The 24246-nt window shown below is 40.6% G+C and overlaps 1 protein-coding gene across 9 annotated transcripts in view; it reads right to left on the bottom strand.

Moving 5' to 3' along the window:
* The window catches only part of LOC100136786 (nuclear receptor subfamily 3, group C, member 1 (glucocorticoid receptor)), a 115481-nt gene extending 93754 nt beyond the window's left edge, over positions 1-21727 (bottom strand). For 2 of the 9 annotated variants that reach the window (XM_021617180.3, XM_090185844.1), the window contains exons 1-2: positions 21440-21683; positions 13508-14598 (exon numbers count right to left, since the gene is read on the bottom strand). In XM_021617180.3, the coding sequence (XP_021472855.2) occupies positions 13508-14589 (1082 nt within the window). In that variant the 5' untranslated portion in view covers positions 14590-14598; positions 21440-21683. 9 annotated transcript variants of the gene reach the window in all.
* Between the last annotated feature and the right edge of the window lie 2519 nt (positions 21728-24246).

Here is a 24246-nt window from a genome sequence, read left to right as displayed (position 1 = left end):
ATGTTTGGCGTAAAAGCAACACAGCTGAACACACCATCCCCACTGTCAAACATGGTGGTGGCAGCATCATGGTTTGGGCCTGCTTTTCTTCAGCAGGGACAGGGAAGATGGTTAAACTTGATGGGAAGATGGATGGAGCCAAATACAGGACCATTCTGGAAGAAAACCTGATGGAGTCTGCAAAAGACCTGAGACTGGGACAGAGATTTGTCTTCCAACAAGACAATGATCCAAAACATAAAGCAAAATCTACAATGGAATGGTTCAAAAATAAACATATCCAGGTGTTAGAATGGCCAAGTCAAAGTCCAGACCTGAATCCAATCGAGAATCTGTGGAAAGAACTGAAAACTGCTGTTCACAAATGCTCTCCATCCAACCTCACTGACCTCGAGCTGTTTTGCAAGGAGGAATGGGAAAAAATGTCAGTCTCTCGATGTGCAAAACTGATAGAGACATACCCCAAGCGACTTACAGCTGTAATCGTAGCAAAAGGTGGCGCTACAAAGTATTAACTTAAGGGGGCTGAATAATTTTGCACGCCCAATTTTTCAGTTTTTGATTTGTTAAAAAAGTTCATGATTGTGTCCCACTTGTTGTTGATTCTTCACAAAAAAATACAGTTTTATATCTTTATGTTTGAAGCCTGAAATGTGGCAAAAGGTCGCAAAGTTCAAGGGGGCCGAATACTTTCGCAAGGCACTGTACCACTAGTAGGGCTGTGTCCAGGCACTCTGCAATGTTTCGTGCATAAGAACAGCCCTTAGCCATGGTATATTGGCCATATACCAGACCCCTTCGGGTCTTATTGCTTAAATATAGATCTAAGTTATTGTATCCAAGTATAGATAAAGAAATTACTGGATGTCAACAAATCCGCAAACTTCAGACAGTAAAAATATATAAGTTAGGCTTGCTCTTAAGAGCATTACATTAAAATCACATGGGTCTAACTGCCTCCCTGTTCGCTACATACTTCAGTTTGAGACGGCCACCGTTGCAGTCGTTTGAGGTGACGTCAAAACAATTGGTGTTGTACAAAAAGTCATCAGCGATTGGATCATCTCTAACCAAATCAGAGTATCAAAGCCAATGACAATTTTTTTTTTAAATGCTGCTTTACCCACATTTGTTCTGGCTATGACCCAACCCATCGGTTTTTGGGACCAATCAGAACGGTTAGAATGTGTTTGCGTTCACGAAAAGCGTCAGGGAGGTACTCAGAGGCAGACTCATTGCATAGAATAAACTAAGCGACCATGGGAGTGGTGTAGTGTCTGGCTGGTGTAAGGAGTTTGGGTAGCCAGGAAAGTTCACTTCGCCTGCTTTAGAATCAGTTATGGTCATTGACTATCACACTTAGACCGCCTAAACCACAATGACATACAGTAAGATATGAACAACAATTCATATAACCTTGACGAAGTAAATCATTTACGACAGCAACAGGTACAGTAATCATGTGACCGCGTCTGAGGTAAAGGAATGACACACACCCAAGGTATCGATAACGTCTTCACATGCACCTGGAGACTACCAGGAGAAGACGTTCTCCAGAGACGGGCAAGTTTGATAACCACAGTGGCAGGGCAATGCATTCCACACAAACATTTCAAGTGAGGAAATTCCAACCTGCGATCTGATGCCAAGTGCCCTGGTATGCTCCAAATCCAGTAGCCTGTGTGCGCCAGTTGGATTTGTTACAGTGCCCTTCCCTGCAGCAGACATGGATATCCGTCCAAATGAAGGGCCTTTCCTTACAAGCCTGCTAGTCTTAAGGGCTACAGGGGGGGTCAGTTATGAACATAGAAATAACCTTTTTCCCCTTCCGTTCAAAGTTGAGAGCAACGGTAATTTGTTTTATGAGTACTTCCATTGCATATGAATATTATACTTTACAGTCAGTGCCTCAGTCACAGGGTCAACTTTTTAAGAGCACAAATCCTGCTCGAAAAACACTTGACATCGCCGAAAGAGGAACCAGTGGAACTGAAGGCACTGCAAATGGAAAGGTACATCAAATCAGTTAACTGTAATTATCCTTTTAAGTGAATTTTGGAATATTCTCATCTGTGGAATGGATTCCGAAAAGGAGGCAGCTGGTGGATGCTGATGCTACTCCAGTGCAGCGTGAGGAATGAGTTCTCAGCCTATTGAAAACTGACATACCAACCCAATACATTTTCACACAACTGAATTTCTAATAATCTGTACCGCTGCCCTAATTCACAGCAGAAAAACAAACGAGAACAAAATTCAAAATCACTGCCTTGTGATCATGTGTTTATTAGGATTTTTCAACAGATCTCTGCATCTCACAAAATAAAAACTTAAGCTAGAAGAAGTAGGCCATGAGGGTAAGTATAATTCCCTCCAGCAGCTGCTAATGTTGGTCGTAATTCTGCCAGAACGATAAAGGAAAACGATCCCTGGCAGTTTGACCCTTCCTCACCCGGGACTAGCAGACTAGAAACCACCCAATCAAATGGAGCCAAGAAGTTGATCAGAACATTCCTTCTAGGGCCCCCCAAAAAATAACAAATTATTTGGAACTCATGAGGGGCCGCAGTCACTCACAGGTCTGCATATCCACACATGCCATCAGTCAGCCCTAGCGTTGAGGGCACTAAGCAAAATTGTCACCTTCCGAGCAAAACATTATCTACCACTTGTTTTTAGTTGTACAATTCTACACATTTTGCCAAAGGGTAGAGATCAATAGGGGCCCATCAGTCGGTAATTTGTTCATGACTACTACAAGTTTAGATTGGTAAGTTAGCTGGCCACTAAACCATAAAGATTTTGTAAATAAACTGCTGACATGGGTTAATTGAGTGGCTGTCAGACTGACAAAATAAAAAAAATGCTGAAGCACAACCAAATTTCGAAAATTGCAACTTATCTATTCTACTATTCTAACTCTCAACAGTAAGTTGAGACAGACTGAATCCCCCTCAAAAAAAAGAAGAAATAAATAAAGGAAATTGATCCGGCTGCCAGTTGCCCATCCCTGTTCTAGATCAACAGAATCTTAACAGAGACTTCAAAAACAACATATGGTGGCATCTGTGTAAAGGGAAGAACAGCCAGGAAGACAGACACACACTAATCCTCCAACTCCTCTCACTTCAGTTCCGAGACCAGTATCGGAGCACTACTACTGGAATTCAGGGCAGGAAATTCCATTACCTCGATACTCTGATTGGAAAACAAGTTTAAACAAAACTCAGAATTCACTGTTGGGGATGTAGAAGAAAGACAAAGTTATTTATAGCGGACCAGTCGTGGAATTGTCCAAAGACACCTAAATTCATAAGCTACTGAGCTGGCCACTGAGGATCCGTTAAAGAAAGTTAGCTTGATATCTCCATGCAGGAACTGTAAAGTGCCATGGAAATAAACAGCAGAAAAATCAATACTGGTAAATTGAGCAGTTCACACCAAGATGTAATTATTTTCCCCAACATGTTCAACACCCACTTGAGTCTAACAATGACTTTTAGTTGCATGCTGGTTCCAAAAAAGACAAACTATGGGCAGCTGGCAAAGCCAGAGCTTGATGCCATAACAAAATAGCAGAAAACAGGGCCAAAAAAGACAAACTATGGGCAGCTGGCAAAGCCAGAGCTTGATGCCATAACAAAATAGCAGAAAACAGGGCCAACGTAGCCTGATTTACAGAACACTAAGTATGCAGATAATTAACCAATAATTAAAACTCTCCTGACCATGCAAGTAGGCTGCTGGCTACACCAGTTTACATCAGCTGTAATGTGGCCTGCAGTAGAACCACTAAGATTCTGGGTCCACATTTGGCTGACTCTATTTTCAAAAATGCCAGTTTTTGGTTTCCTTTGCTGTATCGAAAGTTGCAACATCTTTCCACATGTATGGATCCCTTTCAAGATATTTTCATGTGAGGTTATGATTAATAATGATGAACCTAATGAACCGGTTGGTCAGGAACATTTGCCAGTTCAGGCCAAACAAAGCAGTCTATTTGTATTCCAAAAACCATTTCTTAAGGCTTGTGTGACCACAGTCATCATGAGTGCAAACCAGATTTTATTGGTCACATACACATATTTAGCAGATATTATTGCGGGTGTAGCGAAATGCTTGTGTTCCTAGCTCCAACAGTGCAGTAATATCTAACAATTCACAAAAATCTAAAAGTAATTATATATATATATATATATATATATGTATAAAATATTAGGACGAGCAATGTCAGAGTGGCAATGTCCAAAACAGTAGAATATAATACAGTATATACACACAAATAAGTGACCATTAATAAGTGACCAGTGTTCCATTGTTAAAAGTGACCATTATTAACCTCTCTAGGGTGTGGGACACCTTACAATTATTTGATAACATAGCCCAGCAGACAAATCATTACAAACAGTAACCAGCCAAGTAGAAGAGTTACACAATTCAGAAATAGAGATAAAATTAATCACTTACCTTTGATGATCTTCATATTGTTGCCCTCAGAAGACATTCATTTATTCAATAAATGTTCCTTTTGTTTGATAAAGTCTCTTTATATCCGAAAACCTCAGTTTTGTTCTCGCGTTTTCAGTAATCCACGGGCTCAAACGCAGTCACAACAGGCAGACAAAAAATCCAAATTGTATCCGTAAAGTTCAAAGAAACATGTCAAACGATGTTTATATTCAATCCTCAGGTTGTTTTTAGCCTAAACAATTGATAATATTTCAACCGGGACAACAACGTCATCAATATAAACGGTAAACAAGAAAGGCACTCTCTCGGTCGTGCGCATGAAAAAGCTCTGTGACACAGCAGGGTCCACTCATTCAGACTGCTCTTACTCCCTCATTTTTCAGAATACAAGCCTGAAACAATTTCTAAAGACTGTGGACATCTAGTGGAAGGCACAGGAACTGCAATTTGAGTCCAAAGTCAATGGATACGGTTTGAATAGAAAACTACAAACTACCTACTTCCTGAATGGATTTCTCTCAGGTTTTCGCCTGCCAAATCAGTTCTGTAATACAGACACTATTTTAACAGTTTTGGAAACTTTAGTGTTTTCATTCCAAATCTACCAATTATAGGATATGCATATCTTCTGGGCCTGAGTAGAAGGCAGTTTAATTTGGGCACGCTTTTCATCCAAAATTCCAAATGCTGCCCCCTACCCTAGAGAAGTTAAAAGTGACCAGTGTTCCATGTACACAACCGGTCAAAATGTGGCCCTTGGGTGATTTTATTTGTTGGTTAAGCCACGGAAAGACAGGAACCTTCCCGTTAGTCATGATTGGCTGAGATAATGATGTGCTGGACATTCCAAGAGATGTTCAGATTGGTCTGCCATGTAGCATGCTTCTGTCCATAGCATGAGCTGCTCAGTATGTGTAGGTAATCCTTTCTGACGCAGCTATTTTTTAAAGATATCATGAAAAACTGCAAAAAAAAAAGCATTGCTAAGGCTCTCCACCTTCTGGAGTACCGAGTTTTGAAATCATTGGAATGCCCTGTGAAAGCAGAGTGTGATCGCTAAGGAGATGGCAAAAATTCAGATGTTTGATTGCAAATGCGGAGGGAGTCAAAAAAGAACACAGAAAGCTGGTGTATAAAACACCTCTCTACAGATTTCATCTTCAAACTAAGGGCAACCATGGCATTTGTGACAGAGGAGAAACATTCATCCATGTATACGGGTAAGAGTCTAGCTCGCTACATTTTTCAGATACGTTTCTAATTTGGTCAGAAAGTAATTATTGCAAATTAAAGCATACTGTTAGCTATGCTAGCTAACGTTAGCTGGCTGGCGCGCTAACGTTACATGTATGATCTGTGTAGTAATATTATTTGTATCTCAGAGCCATTGCATGGCTAGTTATAGCCTAATGTTGGCTAGCTAACATTGAACCTAATTGGTGGTTAGCATTAGCTACCTGTAGATTCATACAGGGTAGTTCGTTATGAGCTGGGATTATGGTTCATTGTTTAGCAAGCTAGGTATGCAAGTAACCCTTTCACTGTACTGTTTACACCTTCTGTATCATGCGCATGGAATCAAAGATTATGTCACATTTGATGTAGTGTGTGTTTACGAAACGGTAATGTGAACAACATGACCTGCACCAAAGTCAAATTAGGATATAATGCTTGGCCAACGACAGTGCCCATGTTCTAAAATTATCTGGTAGAACACCCTGCTTTTATTTCATCACACTCACAACCGAAAGCTATTTTCTGTAATTAGCTAGCCATTAACGTGTAAATAATGACCTTGTTTTCAGTTTATTTTCCTGTAATAATGAATACAAATCCACTAAAAAGTTAAGACGTTGTCAGCTATAGGACATGGACATTATGTGAACTGGCTGGCCAGCTAACTTCATGTTAGCTAGCTAACTAGCTAGAAACAAACCAAAATATTGTTCAGAAAGTTGCTTTAAGTTGCCTGGTTTGCTAGATTAGTGTATGTCAATCTGTTTTAAAAAATGTAGTATATTTTAAACGCCAATAAACCCGTTATACTATCTTGGACCACCAGACTGCTGATGTCATCCAGCCTGTCGTTTTTGTGTTTAATACTTTTTCATAACGACAAATTTGATGTTGGACGACAATAAAATGTTAACTGTCTTTATAAATAATCCATATCTGCAGAAAGAAGAAAGATCTTACTTCTGTTGCCTGTTTAAATGTGTTTAATAGCCTGCTGATTCCGTGAGCACCAAACCAAGGCTGCAATTGTTTTTTGTTTTTTAAGTGTTTTTTAAGTGTTAGAACAGACTGGTGTTACTTATAATTTATTAAGCAATGTTTACACTACTCCAAACAAGCGGAAAAATAAATATAATCTAACAGCACCGGTTTGTCACATTGGTACGCAGCTCTCGCTCCCATAACCTCTTTTCTTAATCTCCTTCGTATTGTTACAATCATAATAAATTAATTTTGTCATTAGTAAGCTTTGTATAGTATCCTTGTATAACCACCACCACCAGCTGTAGGCCTAAGACCACGTCCTGTTTATTTTTAATACTATAACTTAGGCCTATATTTCAATATACTGTATCAATGATTAATTTGTTCATGCCATCTCACAGCATAGGAGACATTCCTGCTTTGAAATGCAATCAATCATTTTAGTTTAACAAAAGGGAGCTTTGAATAATTAGCCTAAACAATACATATAACACAATTCACAAATGCATGCAACTGCTCAGTCTGCTGTAATAAAGGTGTTATATACCTTGTTTTTCTCATTAGACCAGACTCTCCGGTGCACTTATTTAGTGCTGTTTACACTGTTCCAAATAGTCATACATACATGTATACACAGGTTACTATATACACTGCTCAAAAAAAATAAAAGGGAACACTAAAATAACACATCCTAGATCTGAATGAATGAAATATTCTTATTAAATACTTTTTTCTTTACAACAAAATCACACAAAAATTATCAATGGAAATCAAATTTATCATCCCATGGAGGTCTGGATTTGGAGTCACACTCAAAATTTAAGTGGAAAACTACACTACAGGCTGATCCAACGTTGATGTAATGTCCTTAAAACAAGTCAAAATGAGGCTCAGTAGTGTGTGTGGCCTCCACGTGCCTGTATGACCTCCCTACAACGCCTGGGCATGCTCCTGATGAGGTGGCGGATGGTCTCCTGAGGGAGATGTGCTCAATTGGATTCAGGTCTGGGGAACGGGCGGGCCAGTCCATAGCATCAATGCCTTCCTCTTGCAGGAACTGCTGACACATTCCAGCCACATGAGGTCTAGCATTGTCTTGCATTAGGAGAACCCAGGAGGAACCCAGGGCCAACCACACCAGCATATGGTCTCACAAGGGGTCTGAGGATCTCATCTCGGTACCTAATGGCAGTCAGGCTACCTCTGGCGAGCACATAGAGGGCTGTGCGGCCCCCCAAAGAAATGCCACCCCACACCATGACTAACCCACCGCCAAACCGGTCATGCCGGAGGATGTTGCAGGCAGCAGAACATTCTCCACGGCGTCTCCAGACTCTGTCACGTGCTCAGTGTGAACCTGCTTTCATCTGTGAAGAGCACAGTGCGCCAGTGACGAATTTGCCAATCTTGGTGTTCTCTGGCAAATGCCAAACGTCCTGCACGGTGTTGGGCTGTAAAGCACAACCCCCACCTGTGGACGTCGGGCCCTCATACCATCCTCATGGAGTTTCTGACCGTTTGAGCAGACACATGCACATTTGTGGCCTGCTGGAGGTCATTTTGCAGGGCTCTGGCAGTGCGCCTCCTGCTCCTCCTTGCACAAAGGCGGAGGTAGCGGTCCTGCTGCTGGGTTGTTGCCCTCCTACGGCCTCCTCCACGTCTCCTGGTAGGGCCTCCATGCTCTGGACACTACGCTGACAGACACAGCAAACCTTCTTGCCACAGCTCGCATTGATGTTCCATCCTGGATGAGCTTCACTACCTGAGCCACTTGCGTGGGTTGTAGACTCCGTCTCATGCTACCACTAGAGTGAAAGCACCGCCAGCATTCAAAAGTGACCAAACCATCAGCCAGGAAGCATAGGAACAGAGAAGTGATCTGTGGTCCCCACCTGCAGAACCACTCCTTTATTGGGGGTGTCTTGCTAATTGCCTATAATTTCCACCTGTTGTCTATTCCATTTGCACAACAGCATGTGAAATTTATTGTCAATCAGTGTTGCTTCCTAAGTGGACAGTTTGATTTCACAGAAGTGTGATTGAGTTGAAGTTACATTGTGTTGTTAAAGTGTTCCCTTTAGTGTATACCCTCATTTTTCTTGATCTCCCGTAGTTTCCATAACTAAGTCAAATGTCTTCCACAGATCTGACTTCCCCTTCCCCGAGCAACTAGTAAACATTCACCCGTTTCCAGTTTCTTTCTCACATTACTGTGTTGAGTTTGGTATAACCAATTTCTTGATGTGATTAAGATAGGCTGTGTCAGGCCCTATTGGTCACATGCATGTGATGCTTACATGTTTCACGTAAAGACAGCAAGAGTTGAGGGAATAAGGAACGTTATTCATTAACAAATTATGGATTTCGGTAAAGGAAATTAAGCCAGAAACAAGAAACTAAATGGCTGAAATTGTCACAAGCTTCAGCACGGGCAGCGCAATAAAAACTTGCTGTGCTGCCTTTTCGCTGCAGTGAGGAGGAAAGCAAGACAACGTGCAATAGTCAAACAGGCACTCAGTCATTTTTATTAACAGTGTGACCATTTGACTTTTTCCTTGATCCATGTGTGTCTTAATTATTTAATCAGAACAGTGTGCTTAAAGCATCAGACAAGCTCAGTGCATTTGGAAAGTACTCAGATTCCTTGACTTTTTCCACATTTTGTTATGTTACAGCCTTATTCTATGAGGATATGAAAATCTGGACACCGTCCAACCACAATTGCTGTGTGTATTTTTGTTAGTCATCAAGCATTTCTATTTATCCAACACAACTATCATACTTGTATCAATTGTAAATGCAAATCACGTTAAAAACAGTTGATGTCCACAATTAAAAAGAGCTACTATTTTTATTTTTCAACTGGTAATTGAAGCGCACCTCCCCGTTGACAGTCAAGTGCAGGCAACGTTAGGCAGGCTATCAGCACTTCACAATGCGTGCTGAAGGCAGTATGCATTTTGAGAAAAAAAAAATCAAATTCTTTGAAACCTGAATCTTTTACTTCATATTGAGGCATATCTTACCCTGCTTCAAAGTAGCCTTGGCAAAATCCAACCATAGAAATGGAGGCAATTATTTTATAAAATACTTCCTGGTACGCCATTTCTCTCCTGTTCTATTGGTTTTCATATCAACTTTATTTTGATGTCCATAAGCTAAAAGGCACAATAGTTGCATCTTCAGATTCACCCTCTTTCTAACAGATGTTCATCTCTGTTACATTTGGAACCGCTCACATCAGGTGCACTGTTCAAGAATGGTGTTTTCCCTCAAACTGCATTTTGGAAAATGTTAGAAAATTACATTTTATTGGCTGCTTCATTACAGGAGTTGCATGGTTTGACTCAAAATTGTGATTTGTCATTCTGAGCACTGTGGGTGGACGCACTAAACGGGCTAAGCACGCAACACATGGGTCCGGTAAATTTGTCCTCAAAAGGACAGTAAATTTAAATCTGGTCACGTTGTCCGGCATCACGGAAAGAAACCCTCCTTCTTGTATTTTCATTACAAGAATCTATATTTGACTACTGAAAGTCTACAGACCTATGTTGTTTTGTTAATGCCACTGTGAATAGATGGTATTGAAAATGTCATCGAAAGTTAATGGAGAAAATGAAAATTTAATTTTATTTATCACATGCACCGAATACAACAGGTACCTTACAGTGAAATGCTTACTTGCAAGCTCTTAACCAACAATGCAATTAAAAATAAGTGTTAGGTAATAAATAAAACACATTTCAAGAGCACCAGTAAAATAACAGTAGAAAGGAAAGCAGACATAAAATTGTCAATCCATCTTTCATACTTGCTCAAACTGTTTAAAAAAAATAAAAACAAAAATGTTTTTTTAAATAAAAGTAATATTAAACACACCCACTCAGAAACATTTCATCTGGAAGAATGCAATATTATACCTAAACATTCATTTCAGTCCAAAAAAAGGATGCACTAATCCCCACATTTTTCCTTTAAAATCCAATTATAGGCCATTTCGAAAATCACATTGGAGATATGTCAAATGTCTGAGGCAATAGGAAAAATTAGTCAACTGTGTCTTGCTTATTAACAAACTGTTGATAATTTCGCAATATATGTAGAAATTCCTTTCGATGGGAAAGCCTGTTGCAGCACTGTACTCCCTATGAACTCAGAGAACATGCCCATCTCCAAACATTTCACTGAGAACCAAATACTCTGTTAGCTTAGGACAAAACCCAATATTTAAAAAATATATAAAAAGTGGTTTAAATCTTAGAGCAGGGGGTTCTTAAACTTTTTCAGCCTGGGACTCAAATGACAAATTCTGTGTGTTCCTGGGATACATGCTTAGTTAAACATGCAACCATACGATCGGTACATTTCAATGCCCAAATGCCTAAAACAAATACAAAATGAAATATTCATATAAAGAGAGGTTTTTTTTTTTTAAATGGGGGAAAAAAAACACTTAAATATCTGTCTAGGTTGAAACTGTTGCTGTTAAAATAGAATAAATTATTTTCACTCTGAAGTAGAACAAACTGATTGATCACATCACAGATGTAGACCAGAAAACACACAGCCCTATTGAGAGGTGTGTGGCTGGTTGAAGTTTTCAACAAGCATGTCTATTCTGGGCTCAGTATGACAGTGCAACACTGAGGTCATGCTCAGCATTGAGATGGTTTCTGTACTTGTTTTTTTTAAGTACGCCAGTTGAGAACACTGACTCACAGGTATGTGGTGCCAAACTGGATTAGAACAGTCAGTCAGGCAGACCGCTTCCTGCTGTAGAAAAGACACCTAGAACTGTGTAAGTGTGTATGCCTCAAAAAGCATCTTGCTTCAAACAGTTATTCCAGTTTAGAATAAAAAGTATTACTTGTATTTTACCAGCAACAAACTTGTTTTCAACAATTATTTCTACAGTAAGATGTACAAGAGGCCGGATCATTTTTAATCTTCAAAAGTACTGTTACTTCATATGTACTGTTATCAGTAGCTAGCAAGCTTGCTTTGGCTAGCATTACTAGCTAGCTATTAGCTGTGTACAAGGGGATTGTTTGAAAGAGAAACACACAGCTACTACTATGAGAGATCGTACTCCCTTACTTCTGCTTATCACCCATTATAAAATGACAGCAATGCCTTGCTAGAGCGCTGGGCCAGTAACCGAAATGTTGCTGGATCGAATCCCTGAGCTACCCACTGTTCCCCGGTAGGCAGTCATTGTAAATAAGAGCTTGTTCTTAACAGACTTGCCTAGTTAAATAAAAGGTTTCATTTAAATAAAACATTTCAAAATGAAAATTAAATTATGCCCTGTTCTGAAATAACTCCCTGGGTTTACTGCCCTGCTGTGGATATTTGGTAAGGACATGTCATTTTAATTTGTTTGTTTTGAGCACTTCCCCCACACCAAACACATTGTGGGCACTCCTCATTATTTCTCAAAAGTTTGTATGAAACCAAGAGAGAAACTCATCGCTGTATTTGCATTTCATGAAGATTTGTGCGTATTAAGAGCTTGTGGATAGTAGTAATGAATTAAATATTCATACATTTATGCTGACATCACGACCCACCATTAATGGCCGCAGACCCATATTTTAAGAAAAGCTGTTTTAAAGATATTCTGACAAAAGTACCATGAGCCCTCACATTGTGACATATGATGAGAGCGCGATACATGGGGGAAAAAAACAGCAAGTCAAAACTAATTGTGTCCATTTTAAATCTCTGAAAGAGCAGCAGCTTGAGCAAACACAGCACAGAAGCAAAATATACTTGTTTGCTCAAGTGCTTAATGACCAATGACATATTACCCTTTAAATTCTAGCCTCTGCTGTTGTACATACAGTCAATAAATGTGCAGTTATGTACTGTCGCATCCGTCCTCCCCCAGTATCAATGCTCCTGATACACAGTGAAAGACAATTTATGCTTGATCCGTTAAATGTGGCCGGAGGCTTCGTATGGAGGGTGTGACGCAATTGCGTAGCCTCCAGAGGCATGCAGAAGCCAAATCAAGCTGTCAACATGCACCTCTCAGATTTTATAACAAATGCGGAGGGCTCCATATAGCTCCGCATTGACATGGTTGGTCGATGGTAGGTGGGGGAATAAACACAAACTCAATTCCTTGACAACAGCTTTGCGCAACAGCTTTATGCGCGACTTCTGTAGAGGACGTATCACCGTAAATGCTGTAGGGCCACTGCAGTGGACGGATTGACCATGCAGAGCCTTTAAGAGTAGCAAAGACCAAGGACTCAAATTCTGGGTGGAGCAAGGAGAACTCGGAGGGGCTGATGTGTTTGTGCTGAAAAAAAGGTCTGAGACAGCAAAGCAACAGAGCAAAACAGTTCTGTACATGTGGCCTCCCAACTGACAACGCACCCTGCCTACTCGATTCATTAATAAATGAGTGCATTTGCAAGAAAGCAACGGCATGCAACAAGTTCAGAGCTTGATGTGTGCCAGATCAATTCAGATTGAGAAAAAAAAAAAAGTAGCACGTCTCCTTCAGAGGCATTCAGTGCTTTCCTTTTTATAATAGACTAAGCAACAAAGCTTGGAATTGTGTGAAACTGAACCGAAAAAAAATCTGTATAAAACTAACACGTGATTAATGTAATGCACCAAACAGGTTAAGACAATTATCATGGCTTACAAAGGCATCTATAAAAGAACATTTCAGATTCAGGGATGTCGAATGTTGAAATAAAAATCTATTTATATTCTTAAAATCCATACTTATTCATAAATCATGAACCATTCAAAAGTGCACAATCGCCTAGATTAAATCCATGGGTCATGAGTAACCTACCTGCTGAAGCCGACAGGAAAAGATGAGCTCGACATCCCTGATCCAGTCGCGTATCCGTTGCCTCTGTTCCAGCTGTCACTGACCGAGGGCAGTGGGGGATACAGGCCAAAAACAGGCTTCTGATCCTGCTGAAGACTCACTGCCGTCGAGGTGTTTGCTCCATAGGGGTAACTCGGCCCGCTGATGGAGCCCGCCGAGTTGTGGGTACTAGGCAAGTCCAGGCTGGATATCTGACAATAGCTCCGACGATCATTCTCTTGCTTGATGACCCCTGGGGTGCAAAGTTGGATGAAGGAGGTGTCAGCATCCTCCTCCGTCTTGATGACAGGCATGGAGACACCTGGCTCCAGAAGCTGCTTCTGCTGGTCCGCGCTGTCCACATTTGTACAGTTTCCCCCATTGCTACAGTCTATGGGCTTGGTTTCCATGTTGCCGTCCTCGAGCAGGACATCCTCCACTGACAGGGAGGAAAGGAAAGCAGCCTCGTCAGACACATAAAACTCATTCAGGTCAGACAGAGAGCCAGGCAAGTCCAAATCCTGCAGAATGTCCATTGTATTGTCGCCAAGGAGCCTCTCGTTGACATCCAAGTCCTTCTGTGACTGTCCAAAGCTGACTGACCCCATGTCAAGCCTGTCTTTATCCATGGGTGAGAAGTTCTCCGTTTTCAGAGAGAAAAGGTCATGAGGGCGTCCAAGTACAGAGCTCCCTGGGGTGTTGGATCGATTCAAATCTGCAATACTCGCCTCCAACAGAGCAAAGTTCTCAAACAACTGTTGGTTCTGCTGCGGTTTCTGTGGCTGCTGCATTCTAAGGGCCTTCTCCATTACCTTCACTTCAGCCTCCTCTATAGTGAGTCCCCCTGTGGAGAGCTCCATCTGAGTCGTAGTGACATTCAGTCCGTTGGCGGAGTCTCTGGCTGGTGGCTGGGGTCTGGAGCCTGGCAGATGCATCAGGGAGGTTGATGTGGTGGACTTGGAACCACCTGTGTCACCCGAGAAGCTTCCTTCTACACTGCTCTCTGAGAGTTTACCGAAAGCCAAGCCCTTGTCCTTGCTGTGTTTCAGTCCACCTGGATCCATATCTTGATCCTGTTTGACACACAGAGGAATGCAAGCACTGGTTTAGAAAATGCTTGTAATTAAATTCATAAAACCAACAGAATTATAATTCAAATGCACACCAACGTTATAGGTAAAAAAAATATTTAAAAAAACATGTCTGAATAGAAATGGGTACGGTGTTATTTACAAATGTTCCTATACAATGCAATAATTTCAATCTCTAAACCACAATATGATCACACCTCTCTTGGCTTCGTGACTGACTTAATACGACAGCAACAGTAAACATGTCATCCCGCACGAATGATGCAGTTTCTACCTTTGTGCCAATTGAGATATCACATGACTAACAAATTTCAGTTATTGTGTGTGACCAAGATTATCCATTATCTTGACAAGATACTCAAGTGGCAGCTCTAACAATAACAAGAAATGTCTTCAAAGATGGAAGGTAGGAGGCAAGATCAGGTGTAACTATTCTATCCAATGAGAGGGCAGATAAGCATGTGAACAACAGGCACAACTCAAAAATAAAGTACACAACTCAGATTTTAAGTGATATAAACACCTCCTGCAGGAGAAGACAGATTTGGGCCCAGTTACCCCTCTCGCTTTGCCTCTTCCTCTCTGGTGTGACTCACAAATTTCAGTTAATTACTGGAGCCCCACAGGGGTGCGTGCTCAGTCCCCTCCAGTTCTCCCTGTTCCCCAACGACTGCATGGCCAGGCACAGCTCCAACCCAATCATTCAATTTGCAGACGACAACAGTGGTAGGCCTGAACACCAACAATGACGAGACAGCCTATAGGGAGGTGGTCAGAGACCTGGACGGGTGGTGCCAGAATAACAACCTATCCCTCAACATAATCAAGACAAAGGAGATGATTGTGGACTACAGGAAAAGGAGGACTGAGCATGCCCCCATTCTCATCAACGGGGCTGTAATGGTGCAGGTTGGGAGCTTCAGGTTCCTTGGTGTCCACATTACCAACAAACTAGAATGGTCCAAACACACCAAGACAGTTTGTGAAGAGGGCATGACAAAGCCTATTCTCCCTCAGGAAACTTCAAAGATTTGGCAAAGGTCCTCAGATCCTCAAAAGGTTCTACAGCTGTAACATCAAGAGCATCCTGGCTGGTTGCATCACTGCCTGGTACGGCACCTGCTCGGCCTCTGTCCGCAAGGCACTACAGAGGGTAGTGCGTACGGCCCAGTACATCACTGGGGCAAAGCTGAATGCCATCCAGGACCTCTACACCAGGCAGTGTCAGAGGAAGACCCTAAAAAGTGTCAAAGACCCCAGCCACCCTAGTTATAGACTGTTCTCTCTACTACCGCATGGCAAGCGGTACTGGAGCACCATGTCTAGGACCAAAAGGCTTCTCAACAGCTTTTACCCCCAAGCTATAAGACTCCTGAACAAGTAAACAAATGGCTACACAGACTATTTGCATTGTCCGCCACCCCACCTTTACGCTATTGCTACTCTCTGTTAATCATATATGTATAGTCACTTTAACCATACCTACATGTACATACTACCTCAATTAGGCTGACTTACCGGTGCCTGTTTATAGCCTCGCTTCTGTTATTTTTCACTGTTGTTTTTATTTCTTTACTCATCCATTGTTCACCTAATACCTATTTTTTTTTACTTAAAAATCACACTGTTGGTTAGGGCCTGTATGTAAGCATTTCACAGTAAGGTGAAATACCTGTTATATTCTACACATGTTACAAATAAACTTTGATTTGATTGAATTACTAAAGCTCCCGCCTTGGGCCAATCAGAGTATTTTTTTTTTAAATCCCAGATCTATGGCAAAGTTTCCTCAAAATCAGGCAAGTGCTGTCAGATATCGCGTCTGACTAATGAACGGACAGACAGACCGATCCACAGTCCCCTCCCCGATTTAATAGTTGGGGACAATACTGCAATGTTGTAGCTACATGGGTTTTTACTGTCAAGATGGCTACCAATAAACTAGTAAAAAGACCTCGAATCCTGAAAACAGAGGTGTAGGCTATAATGTAGAACTTTGAAAGAGTGTTAACCTTAATACGGTATCACAACCGGCCATAACTGGGAGTCCCATAGAGCGGCACACAGTTGGCCCAGCATTGTCCGGGTTTGGCCGTCATTGTAAATAAGAATTTGTTCTTAACTGACTTGCCTAGTTAAATAAAGGTTCAATTTTTTTTAAATCTAATATCAAAAACGGTGATAAACAGAAAGTCACCCTGAGGGATTCTCAACTGTACAGATTGAAGACTTGCACTTGGCATGCTTCCAGACTGGCATTCCCAGGCTTTGCCTGTATTTTAAAGAAGGACGCCTTTACTAGAATACATAACTTAGCATGACCTTCAACTAGCTTAAATTCAAACATTGCTAAATGCTTTTCCCCATAACCATTGAAAATATATCAGACATATCATACTTAATGCTATTTCTTCAATAATGTTTGCTGTGACTGTAACAAGCTAACTGATATATTATGCCTATTCACTGTGGTCATTAAAGAATGGCTATTTTTCTTAAGCAGGTCACTCTGAACACTCAATAGTTTGTGTCGGGGGGCTAGGGTCAGTTTGTTATATCTGGAGTACTTCTCCTGTCCTATTCGAATCTAAGTGTGCGTTCTCTAATTCTCTCCTTCTCTCGTTCTCTCTCTCGGAGGACCTGAGCCCTAGGACCATGCCCCAGGACTACCTGACATGATGACTCCTTGCTGTCCCCAGTCCACCTGGCTGTGCTGCTGCTCCAGTTTCAACTGTTCTGCCTTATTATTATTCGACCATGCTGATCATTTATGAACATTTGAACATCTTGGCCATGTTCTGTTATAATCTCCACCCGGCACAGCCAGAAGAGGACTGGCCATCCCACATATGCTCTCTCTAATTCTCTCTTTCTTTCTCTCTCTCGGAGGACCTGAGCCCTAGGACCATGCCCCAGGAATACCTGACATGATGACTCCTTGCTGTCCCCAGTCCACCTGACTGTGCTGCTGCTCCAGTTTCAACTGTTCTGCCTTATTATTATTCGACCATGCTGATCATTTATGAACATTTGAACATCTTGGCCATGTTCTGTTATAATCTCCACCCGGCACAGCCAGAAGAGGACTGGCCATCCCACATATGCTCTCTCTAATTCTCTCTTTCTTTCTCTCTCTCGGAGGACCTGAGCCCTAGGACCATGCCCCAGGAATACCTGACATGATGACTCCTTGCTGTCCCCAGTCCACCTGACTGTGCTGCTGCTCCAGTTTCAACTATTCTGCCTTATTATTATTCGACCATGCTGGTCATTTATGAACATTTGAACATCTTGACCATGTTTTGTTATAATCTCCACCCGGCACAGCCAGAAGAGGACTGGCCACCCCACATAGCCTGGTTCCTCTCTAGGTTTCTTCCTAGGTTTTGGCCTTTCTAGGGAGTTTTTCCTAGCCACCGTGCTTCTTCACCTGCATTGCTTGGTGTTTGGGGTTTTAGGCTGGGTTTCTGTACAGCACTTTGAGATATCAGCTGATGTACGAAGGGCTATATAAAATAAATTTGATTGATTGAATCTTGAGCCCTTGAGCAAGGCAGTTATCCCGCAGTTATCCCTCAACAACAACTGCTCCCCGGGCGCCGATGACATGGATGTCGATTAAGGCAGCCCACGCACATCTCTGATTCGGAGAGGTTGTGTTAAATGCGTAAGACATTTTGGTTGAATGAATGCATTCAGTTGTGCAAATGACTAGGTATCCCCTATCATTTTCTTGTAGGTTGGATAGCTGACTTAGAATATGTTGTTGTTGCCTTGTGAAGCATTCTAAATGAATGTAGAGCCTATCGAACTCTTCCTATGGCTCTATACTCCAAAAATGTTGATTTGAAATCAAACCATGACTGAGGTTAAAGTGCACACTGTTAGCTTTAATTTGAGGGTATTTTCATCCATATTGAGTGAACCGTTTTTGAACATCGGCTCCCCATTTTAGGTGACCAAGATTAATTGGGACAAATTCACATATATGTATTGAATTAGTCAAAAGTGTTTGGTCCCACATTCATAGCATGCAATGACTACATTGAGCTTACCACATCTTTATTTTGGTTGTGTTTCAGATTATTTTGTGCCTAATAAAAATGAATGGAAAACAATGTACTGTCATTTTTATTGTAAATAAGAATATGTTCCTAACCATTTCTACATTAGTGTAGGATGCTACCATGATTATGGAAAATCCTGAATGAATGATGAATAATGATGAGTGAGAAAGTTAGACGCACAAATATCATACCCCCAAGACATGCTAACCTCTCACCATTACAATAGAGGTTTGCATTTTTCTCAGGTATGATATTTTTGTTTCTCACTCAATTATTCATGATTCATTCAGTAGCATCTTTGATCATGGTAGCATCCACATTAATATAGAAGTGTTTAGAAACATTTATTCTTATGTACAATAAAAGTGACTCCAAAAAGACAATACATTATTTACCATTCATTTCTAATTGGGCACAAAATTATCTGAAACAACCAAAACAAACAGCAAATTCATCCAACAAATGTGTTGTCACAAGCTTGATGTAGTTATAGTGAGCTAGGAATATGGCACCAAATATTTAACTTATTACTTTAATAAACATTTAAGTGAATGTGTCACAATACTTTTTTGTCCCCTAAAATGGACTATGTACAAAAAGTACTGTAATTTCTAAACGGTTCACACGATATGGATGAGTCTGCACTTTAACCTCATAGTCGTTGTTTGATTTCAACTCCAAACCTTAAGTATATTGAGCCAAATAAAGATTTTTTTAAATGCTTCGCTGTATCTGTAATAATTACGGAGGGCACTGTATCTATACATAATAGCAAGTATGTTGTTCTCGGATTTGATGTTCGCTCATTTATTGTTTATATTTCATCTGAAAACGTTACCTTTAGTTAAACATCCTCGTTCAGTTCAATCACTATTTTTATACCAGCGGCACATCATATCTTATGTCCATAGCCGTTATTATTGATTGATCTTAGAATCTCACATTCTACATAAAACAAAACAAAAATCAGAATACAAGTGTAATTTAGCTACAAATAAAATGGAGCGCTCTAGCTTTAACAGTTATCTGGCCGTCTGTGATTGGGCGCAAAAACGGTTTAGTGTATCACAGTAATGTCCAGTTGTACTAGCTAAACGAAGCGCCGCAGTGGTGCAACCTGTTGGCTGCGACCGGCAATTGCATCAAGTCAAACAGGAGAAAGTGATTATCAGACCTTAATTAAAAACAAAAGTACGTCTATTAAGCTTAGCTAGTATGGCTAATGAAATCATCAATGGGCTCAGGGGTCGACAGTGATATAATGCTCTAACAGCACTGAGTCGCCTCATTTTACACTGATATGGTGGGCGTCGAACTACAGAAGCAATAGCACAGGGATCACACTACCTTATAACTAAATCATTCCACAATAAAATACATGCTAAACTTATGCTGTAACGTTATATACAGGATGCATGGCAGGCAGATATAACTAGTTTAATAATTTAAGATCACTTTTTTATTTATTTTTTAAATACAACAAATAAGATGCAATCAAAATACACATTTGATTACATGACTAGCTAACGTTACCTGTATCAAAACTTGGGAGTTTTCCAAGCTAGTTCATCTCCAGTTCGAGTTTGCTGGAATTATGAGATCTATGGTTTCCGAACAGTCTTCAAAGCCAATATTTATCGTGCAACGTTAGCTGAATGGCTTTCTACTTTCCAAGCGAGACGGAAATATAGCAAACGTTAGCTAGTTAAAAACCCTTGACATAGCCATTTCGTGCGCTGTTATTCCCCTGATCACTTAATCTAACAAATCTGGGGGTGTCAAACATTAAAAGAAAGTAGCTGCCGTCAAAATTAGCCATGTACGTTTGCTAGCAATGCACCGAATTCAGCTTGCTAGCTAGATGTAAATCAGACATTAAGCACAAGAAAACATGAATTCGCTATAAAAATTCAAGGAGAATATAAGCATTGACATTACCAAAAGCTTGCTATGATGCAGTACAATAACGTTAGAACAATCATTGACCGTTAAATAATATCATAGCTAGCTACAGATTAGCTTGTGCACATACATGTAGCAAACTGAGTCCGGGCAGCTAGTTTGACACTTCAGGGTAAACGCCCCTCTAAAGACAAACAGGACTGAACTCGAAAAATCTGTCAAAAACACACGTCCACTTGACTATCGAATCAATTTAGAGATACTAAACTTATCAAGTAAACAAGCAAACTTGAAAATAAAATATATATATTTTTTAAACACACGTTTTTAAAGTTTGTTCGATTCCTTGCAACGTTACCTCGCTTTCACAAGTTTCGCCAAACTCGCCCACACAATGGCAGCTAGCTAACGTTACGTAACTACCTTTCAAAACGCTAACTTTTTTTATTAACGTTTGTCAATAATTGCTAGTTATAACACACGACTGAGTGAGTAAAAAAACAAACAAAGTTGAGCCCACAAAGTATAAAATGTAATTTACGAATGACAACCCATTGCGAAGACCGTGCCTAACCAACAAGTACGAGAAAAAAATAAAAGTACAAACGAAGCGCGTCCCACTGAATTAAAATACAAGGAAACTTTCTAGACTACGTCCTCGACGCGCGTTCCACGCGACACTGCAGAATGTGAAGGCAGCTATCTAAATTACAAACTAAAAACGCGGACAAAATTCGTCACAATTTTGCGAACTTCAAGCCAAAGCACGGCAAATTGTGCCTGACGTGCAGAATTTCAATGGCGCAGCACAGTCCGTAGATAGACGGAAGAAAGGCACGTTGACAGCCACCGACCTCTCTGGAAATAAACACATATGACAGCTGGCTCTGGAACGCCGTTTCCCTTCGCTCTGCTCAGAAAGAGTATCTACATATCTGGAAAAAAAATTATCCGATTCGGTGAAATACAATATTCGATAAACGCGATGTCTTCATTAAAACATAATATAATTGCGAGACTTTGAACCGCCCGTAAAAAAAAAAAACTGACTAATTTACTAAGAACAAACATGCGCAGAGAGAGGCTCTCATGTATGCCAATGATTCATAACACTGAAGTGAAAAGAAGGCATCTTCGCGTCTATAAAGTAACAATAATCCAATTATTATAATTAGCATGTAGGTTGATGAATGCAATGACTGTCTTCCATTAATATTTCAACTTTGAGGAACTTGTCTAGATTAGCCTAATTATATAAAATAACAGTACATTTAACTATACATGTACAGTAACATCCTTGATAGGCAAAGGTTTGTATGGCTGTGTTTAGACAGGGAGCCCAATTCTTACATTATTTTTACTAATTGGTCTTTTGACCAATCAGATCAGCTCTGAAAAAGATGCAATGTAAAAATATCTGATGTGATTGTTCAAAAGACCAATTCATGGAAAAAAATATCAGAATTGGACTGCCTGTCTAAACGTAATCAGCGTGTCACAGCCCAATTCTGATCTTTTGTCCCTAATTGGTGTCTTGACTAATCAAAACAGATATTTTCCCAATAATTGGGCAAAGATCAGAATTGTACTGCCTACACCCTACTAAAAGGCCTTCATTTTAATGACAATAGTAACGATGGTTACTTCATTTATAAAGTGCTCATACATGGTAGGCTACTCTGTTCGTGCATGGAAACTCACATTAACCATTTGTAATATTGAAAGCTTGTGGATTATGCATCTTGGCAATTAATTGACTAATCTAGTCTGAGGAAGTTTTTACTTAATTAGTAAATCGACACACCACAGTCATTTAGGGACACTGTAGGTGGAACTGTATCACCATAAAGATCTGTGGTGAACAGTACTGGAAATGTTGGCAGCTGTGCTGTGACCTCTCAACAACTTGAAATTAGTCATACTAAAATGTGTTTATCAAAATAAACTACTCATAATTTCCCACAACACGTACATTAAAAAGGCTGAATGAGGTCCCAAAGGGCTAAAGATGAACTGCATCATTCAGGATGCATACACCAAGTGTACAAAACATTAGGAACACCTGCTCTTCCCAGGACATCAGTTGAAGCAAGGTGAAAGCTCTTATTGATGTCACTTGTTATGTCCACTTCAATTATTGAAGATGAAGGGGAGGAGACAGGTTAAAGAAGGCTTTTTAAACTTTGAGAAAACTAAGACATGGATTGGATCTAATCTTGGTAAAGAAAAAGGAAAGATTGGTCAGAAGTCAGTGATATAAGGAAACTGGTTGACAATTCATTTGGTTGAAGTTTTTATGCTTTTTTACCACTTTTTCCAGGTGGATCCACGGACCCAGATAGTGGAGCACAGGAGCAGACGTTTACCTTCCTGGATTTGATCTGCAGATATGTAGAAGACTAACAGATGAACTGTCAGTATACTCAGTTGAACTGTTGCCGATAATAGTTGCCCTCCAGTGGGTGGAGGACATACAACCTGTTAGAATTAGAACCTGTTAGAATTATTCTTTGTCTGTATTGAATAGTTTATCATCTGGTAAATCTAATAGGAGTGATCTACTATTGGAGATATTAATGTTATTATGGAGAATTGAGAGAATGTGTGTAGTAGTGAGATTCTGCTGGGTCCCAGCACATTCGGGTGTGGGAGGGAATGACATTGTAGACCAGTTAGATAAAAGCGCTTTGAAACGAGAGAATTGATATTAATGTTCCACTGGGTAGAGGTGAAGACAAATATAAGATCGGAGCCAATTTGATCATGTGTAGCAGAAGCGATGGGACTCTGAGCACAAAGGCTGGCATTTTATATGCCCTCCAAAGAAAGGTTGGTGGACCAAGATTCAAGTGTCAGATTAGGAAGGAAGAGGTGGTGTTTGCTCGATTGCACTTAGGACATTGTACATTGAACTCGTTGGCCAACCTCTGGTTGGCAAGCATGTGAGTGGTTTGTGTCTGGAGTGTATGTTTGATGAAACGGTGGAGCATGTGTTATTATATTGTTGTGAGTATGTTAAAGAGAGGGAAAGATTGAAGTGTAGGGTTATTGAGGTTGGATGGGGTTTGGGGGTTTGGAAGGGATTTTGGGGAAGGGGAAGGATCTATTAGAAGTTATTAGGGCTCTTTTTTATTTTCTCAGAAGTACTGAGTTAGGATCTCGAAATGTGGTAAACTGTGATTGACAACACACTCCAGCACAGTAGGTGGCGGCATGCACCTTTAACGTTAGATTGCAGGCCGCCATTATATCATAAAAGAAGACGAAGCCATGGATTGTGTATGTGTGACATTCTGGAGGTGAATGGCCAAAACAAAAGATTTAAGTGCCTTTGAACGGGGAATGGTAGTAGGTGCCAGGCGCACTGGTTTGAGTGTATCAAGAACTGCAACGCTGCTGGGTTTTTCAAGCTCAACAGTTGCCCGTGTGTATCAAGAATAGTCTACCACCATAAGGACATCCAGCCAACTTGACACAACTGTGCCTTGGAGTCAACATCAGCCAGCATCCCTGTGGAACACTTTCGACACCCTTGTAGAGTCCATGCCTCGACGAGTCTAGGCTGTTCTGAATGAAAAAGGGGGCGCAGCTCAATATTAGGAAGGCATTCCTAATGTTTTGTACACATGGCAAGGCTATATTTTTGGCTGTGTTTAGACAG

This window comes from Oncorhynchus mykiss, chromosome 10 (assembly GCF_057628025.1).
Source record: "Oncorhynchus mykiss isolate SJ-2025 chromosome 10, ASM5762802v1, whole genome shotgun sequence".
In the NCBI taxonomy this organism is placed as follows: Eukaryota; Metazoa; Chordata; class Actinopteri; order Salmoniformes; family Salmonidae; genus Oncorhynchus; species Oncorhynchus mykiss.
The sequence above is the reverse complement of the archived record's forward strand: the minus strand, read 5'-3'. Positions and strand labels throughout refer to the sequence as shown.